The sequence below is a fragment of the Nematolebias whitei genome, chromosome 6, assembly GCF_014905685.2.
Source record: "Nematolebias whitei isolate Nwh7 chromosome 6, NemWhi1, whole genome shotgun sequence".
Lineage (NCBI taxonomy): Eukaryota > Metazoa > Chordata > Actinopteri > Cyprinodontiformes > Rivulidae > Nematolebias > Nematolebias whitei.
Genome location: NC_056503.1, coordinates 35,285,369 through 35,290,970, shown reverse-complemented (window position 1 = coordinate 35,290,970; position 5,602 = coordinate 35,285,369). Strand labels below are relative to the sequence as shown.

The window sequence follows — 5,602 nt, the reverse complement described above, 5'->3', positions numbered from 1 at the left end:
TATATATATATATATATATATAAAAAAAACAATAATATAAATGTTGGTAAAATAATACATGATTATTATATAGCCTATTTTTTATTTATTTTATTGTTACTTTTCAGTACAAAAACCCATCTATTTTATTAATCAAAACAAATGTGGCAGCTGTGGATGAGTGATTAGAGCAGTCGTCCTCCAATGCAAGAGTTGGGGGTTCGATTCCACCAGCAGTCACGTGCTGAAGTGTCCCTGGGCAAGACACTGAACCCCTCATTGCCTCTGATGTGTGTCCCTTGGTGTATGAATGTGATAAAGCACTGATTAGTCTTTGTACAGATCTAGTAGAGTGCTGTATGAATGGGTGAATGAGGGCACAGATTGTAGTGTAAAGCGCTTTGAGTATCTTGATAAGACAGAAAAGTGCTATATAAGTGCAGTCCATTTACCATTACAAAAAGAAAACCCAAGAATTCCACTTTGTTTAGAAGAAGATGTGATGTACGGGTCTGTGTTTTGGATTTGTCAATTTAGATTTATTCATAAACATTTGTTACGCTGTAAAACCCAGAATCATTAAATTATTTTAACTTAGCGAACTTCTCTGAACAATCAAGACATAGAAGCTCCACATTAAATTTTCATTGTTATTCTTTTGTTGCAATATGTTTAAAAAACATTAGCAAATGACACTGGATAACTAGAACATCTGTTAATGTGTCACATGAACCGTTATGATCAACAAAACGCCTTACTTTAGAAGACTGAAGACCTGATAACTGCAAGAAGCTTTCACTTTTAGAACTAAATAAGAAATCATATAAAAACACTTACCAGCATTTCTTTGTATTTTGGATCAGAAGCCTTGCTGTGCAGATCTCGTTTTAAGTCCTCATCCATTGAACGGTCTCTGACTACTTCCTGAAACAAGAACTCCAGGTCCTTGTCTTTCCTCAGGGGTTTCTCCTCTTTCTTTTCCTCTTGATCTTCTTCATCCCAGTTGTCTGGAGGCTCGTCTTTAACCGCTGCTTTAGATACGCCACTAAACAAACAAACAATATGTCAAGACCCTGACAAGTGACTACAGTTTACATTCACAGCAACATCCCAACTATTCTCATATTATAAATAGAATTACATTCTAATTATAGTGCTTACATAAATAGCATCATATTTTTATTTATACACCACAGTGCCTGTAAACAGTATTCCCCCTTGAATGTGTTATGCTTGTATTGCTGTCATGAATTAATCATTGTCAATATAAACTGGTCTTCTTTACAACTAGACTGTTTGTTTACAGAATACATTAGTCTAGATTGTTTAGAGACTAGTCTCTTAACAATCTAGACAAACCGTAGTTGAGATTTAATACACGTTTTCTTCAACTTTCTGCTTTCTCTTTGCCACTCTCGCCTCAAACTTAGACTGGTGAAGAACCTGGGCAACAGTGGCTGTATGTACAGTCTCTCCCATCTCACCTACTGGCGTTTATAACTCCATAGCGCTCCTGCGTGTTTTAGTAGCCTCCCACTATTCTCCTGCTTGCACTGTCATTCAGTTTTTGAGGACGGCCTGCACTTGGTAACCAATAAGTACTTCAACCATATGTTCCTTCTCGGGCACTGAGATCATCTGACCAGCTGCTTTTGGTTGAACCAAAAACCAGGCTGAAGCTCAGAGACCAGACTTTTTCAGGCATTGGCTCTAAACTATGGAACAATCTGCCCTCCAACATTAGACAGGACACTTCACTCCCTGCTTTTAAATCTGTCCTGAAAACACACCTGTTTTCACTGACGTTTAACACAGAGTCATTTGATTTAGTATCTCATTGTTTTGTGTTTTTATGTTTTTATTTTGATGCTTTTAATTACATCTTGTTATCATTATTATACTTTAATTAATGCCTTGATCTTATTGCTAAACCGTTTGGTAATAGTTGCTGGTTTAAATGTGCTTTTATAAATATATTTAACTTGTTGACTTGGTAGATTTACGCATGTCCCATATTCCTTCCGTTTCTCTATGAGGGATAGAACAGAAATCCTGAGGATGTTTAGGACCTTCAAAATCCTTTTGTATCTATCTCCCAAGATGTACATTTCAACAATCTTTTGTCTGAGTTTAATTAGTCACTTTTGGTGTGTGTGTGTGTGTGTGTGTGTGTGTGAGGGGTATACTCATATAAATTTATGCAATCACTTATTTAAAATTATGTAATTTTATGACCATGGTTGATTTTTGACCGCAACAAAAGAATAAAGCATCCAAGAGGGTGAATAATTTTTATAGGTACTGTAAAGCCTGAGGAATGACACATTGTGTGTTGGATTTGAAGAAAGATCTTGATCAGATTACAGTAATACTCAAGTTTTGCTGTGCACACAGTCACAACATGCTGACAACTACTGAACTATATTCTTCAAGAGTCATCTTTTATCAACCTCACACATAATTACCGTTGCGATCTGTGACTGGTTTTCTTCTGGCCTGGGGTAGTAACGTCTTCTTCCTCTTCCTCAGATTCAACCTCAGCCTTGTGTTTCTCTTCTTCAGGCAAATCCCCATCAAAGTAACTGAGGGTCACAAATAATGAGTCCCACTAGCAGCAGTCAGAACAAAGAACTTTCTTTCCATGTAGAATTCTGTTTTCTTTATTGTAAGCTTTACACACTAAAGTGGACTCTACTAATGCACATTTTCCTCACCAGTGTCCACTGTGATTGGCAGCTGTCTGCCAGTTGTCAGATGCATTCCTTCTGTCTCGCCTTGGGCCAGACTGGTCATTTTGGACAGAGTTAAGCAGCTTGGTAATGTGCTCCTCCCTGGCCTCATCCATGTGGACCACAGCTCGCTGTACATACACACAAATAAGACAAATCTTAAAGATTACTTTATAGTTGCTAAACCTTGCAGTTCAGCTTAGATGAATCTACATAGACAATACTGTCTTTAAAACACTGTATACATTAATCCGGTAATGATCACTGATCTGTACTGACCACTTTCATGATCACATAAAATATAATGACTGCTGAAAACACTGCTTGTTACGTTTCAATACAATGTGGATAAATTTGGCTGTTCAGAGCCGTTTGCTCTGTCATAATCTTATGATTGATGAGTTTAAATTAAATCTATTGTGTGTATTATATCTTCTGACTTACCATGCCATTTTTAAAACCTTGTACTTACAAGTGTGCAAAACATTTATCACATAGTACATTCCAACAAAATATTAAAGAGCATAGCACTATATTTCCCTAAGAAGTCAGAAATTAAAATAATTGCGACGTTAGCATCTTTCAAATCTATGCGTTGCAAAATGACCGGTTGCAGTTATACAGAAATACCAGAAGCCAACAAAACCTTTCTCATACCGATCTCCGGTCAGCTTGTTTCCTCCTCACGGCTCCGTACCGGGCGTACCACAGACCGATCTCCCTGCCCCTCAGATGTGGAGGAGGTCGGTCTTTCTGACCTCCTCCTCCTCCTCGGTCCTGGTCGAAGCTGGAGCTACTGTGTCCTCTCGAACCTCCACCTACTCCAGCATCTCTGTCCATTCTCTCTCTGCTGCCATCCCTATGTCCGCGACCTCCTCTTCTGCCTCTTCCTCCACCTCCACCTCCGTACCCATAGCTCATTCCGCCGTCACAACTAGCACCGAATCCAAACGGTCAACGCAAACCGGCGGTTACAGATTTTGGCTAAAGCACTTTACAACACCGGGGAGACTAGAAGAATGTGAGCCGAAATTCGACTTTTAAAATAGGTGTCCACAAAAAAAACACAGCTGTTCACTGGCGACTTCTTGATAAAGAAATGTACAACTCGAATTTGAGCCTTCTCAGCTTGTAAATAGCCAACACGTTACTAATCAAAACGGTTGCCGATAGCCGTTTTTTTTCTTCGAAGCGTCGCACAATGATGACGTACAAATTAGCGGAAGCTGAAATATTACGTAGCCCCGTGATCATTTGTTCGTCGTGTTGGTTTTAATAAATGTTTCTGATAGATATTTTGTATAAATAAAGATTGGAATTTTTTTTAAGTCCTTGGTAATATACTATGGATGATTTACAACGTGAAAAGCTAATGGAGTTATTATTATATTATTAACAAAACAAAAAAAGTTTTTCCATCATGTAAAGGAAAAACAGTAGGCCTATTGATAAAATCAAATTTGAAATATAGGTTTTTTGCCAATCTAACAAGCAACATTCCTTAATTCGCCGGCCCCCCAATAATGTATGTGCTAAACAATTTTGGTATTGCCAAATTAAGTATCAATGTTCAGGTGATTGGAAAAATGAAGCTTCAAAAGTATTAAAGTTTTGCTATTTTAAAATATATTTTTAAAGAAACCAATAGAGAGGAGTACTGTAAGGAGAGCTTGAGAGAAGAAGAAAAAAAGATTTGAATGAAATTCAAGTTAAGATTCTTTAGGTATTGTTATTATTCCGTTTATGTGGCATTTCATTTGTACTTTTACTTAATTCTAGAAATTACACGTTTACTATCTGTTTTAAACAAATGCATGCAGCCTCAATCTTCTTTGGAACACTGTTATTTATATTACAGTTATTTAAATTTTAAAAAATCTACTAAAAAAATCAACCAGTCTATATTGTTTAGCAATACTATCTGCAGTAGATTAAAAGCCTTTAAAATGTATTTACATGCGAAAAGTTTAATTGTACTCTGACACTCTTGAAAACGTATTTACGTCTGTCAATTAAAAACTAAGAAAACAACTTTAGATGAAAATTTCTCAACCAACAGCCTTCCAGCTACTATCAAAACAAATATGCATATTTTATTTTAGTCACTAAAAGTAAAGTGCTATGTGTTGTCATCATTGTATGTTCCCATACAATGACAAAATTAGTTCTCTGCATTTAACTCATGCACCCAGGTGAGGTGGTGGGCAGCTACGTGGGCACCCGGGGAGCGGGATTGGATGCTTTGTTCACACAATGACATGTGGGCATGACTGGGGAGTTGATCCTTCGACTTTCTGGTCCCAGGTTGGCTGCCCTACCTCTACACCATCTCGATCCCCAGAAAGATTTGTCACAAAGGGGAACACACACTCTTGTGTGAACTCTAAATGGAATGGAATCATTGTGAAAATGCTGGAAAGAGGACCCATTCCAACATAAAAAATAGTCAATCGAAAATTGGGGGAAAGTGTTTGAACAGTAAACATCACATTTAAATGGAATCTGCTGAAAGTCTACAAAACAAAGGATAAATTAACATCTGAAAGAGAGCTGCTAACAGTGGTTATTACTGCAGGACTAACAGTGCCATTAATTTTCCAAACAGACAGAATGTCTGAAGGACATAATAAAGGCTTTGATTCAGTGTTGGTGCCCTTTAATTGTCACAGAGAAACAGCCTCTACCTTGTGCAGCGGAGCTGAAAAATCATAATGTGGAGAGCGACTTTCATTAACTTGACAAATGTGCAGCCTGACAACATTCATTTTGCTGATGAGAAATAATAAAAATTGCTCACAGTTACTGGGGGGTAAGCCTTTGCAACTTGGCCAATTAGGTTAATTACAGAAGTAAATGTAAAAAAATAAAGTATATATATATATATATATATATAT

The 5,602-nt window shown here is 37.2% G+C and overlaps 1 protein-coding gene across 1 annotated transcript in view; it reads right to left on the bottom strand.

Annotated features, from left to right (window-relative positions):
* Positions 1 to 3,672, bottom strand: part of LOC119410926 (ATP-dependent DNA/RNA helicase DHX36) — a 6,784-nt gene extending 3,112 nt beyond the window's left edge. Inside the window, exons 1-4 of the mRNA XM_037677846.1 lie at positions 3,366 to 3,672; positions 2,694 to 2,839; positions 2,445 to 2,561; positions 817 to 1,024 (exon numbers count right to left, since the gene is read on the bottom strand). Of these exons, the coding sequence (XP_037533774.1) occupies positions 817 to 1,024; positions 2,445 to 2,561; positions 2,694 to 2,839; positions 3,366 to 3,629 (735 nt within the window). The 5' untranslated portion in view covers positions 3,630 to 3,672. The remainder of the gene's footprint in view (positions 1 to 816; positions 1,025 to 2,444; positions 2,562 to 2,693; positions 2,840 to 3,365) is intronic.
* Between the last annotated feature and the right edge of the window lie 1,930 nt (positions 3,673 to 5,602).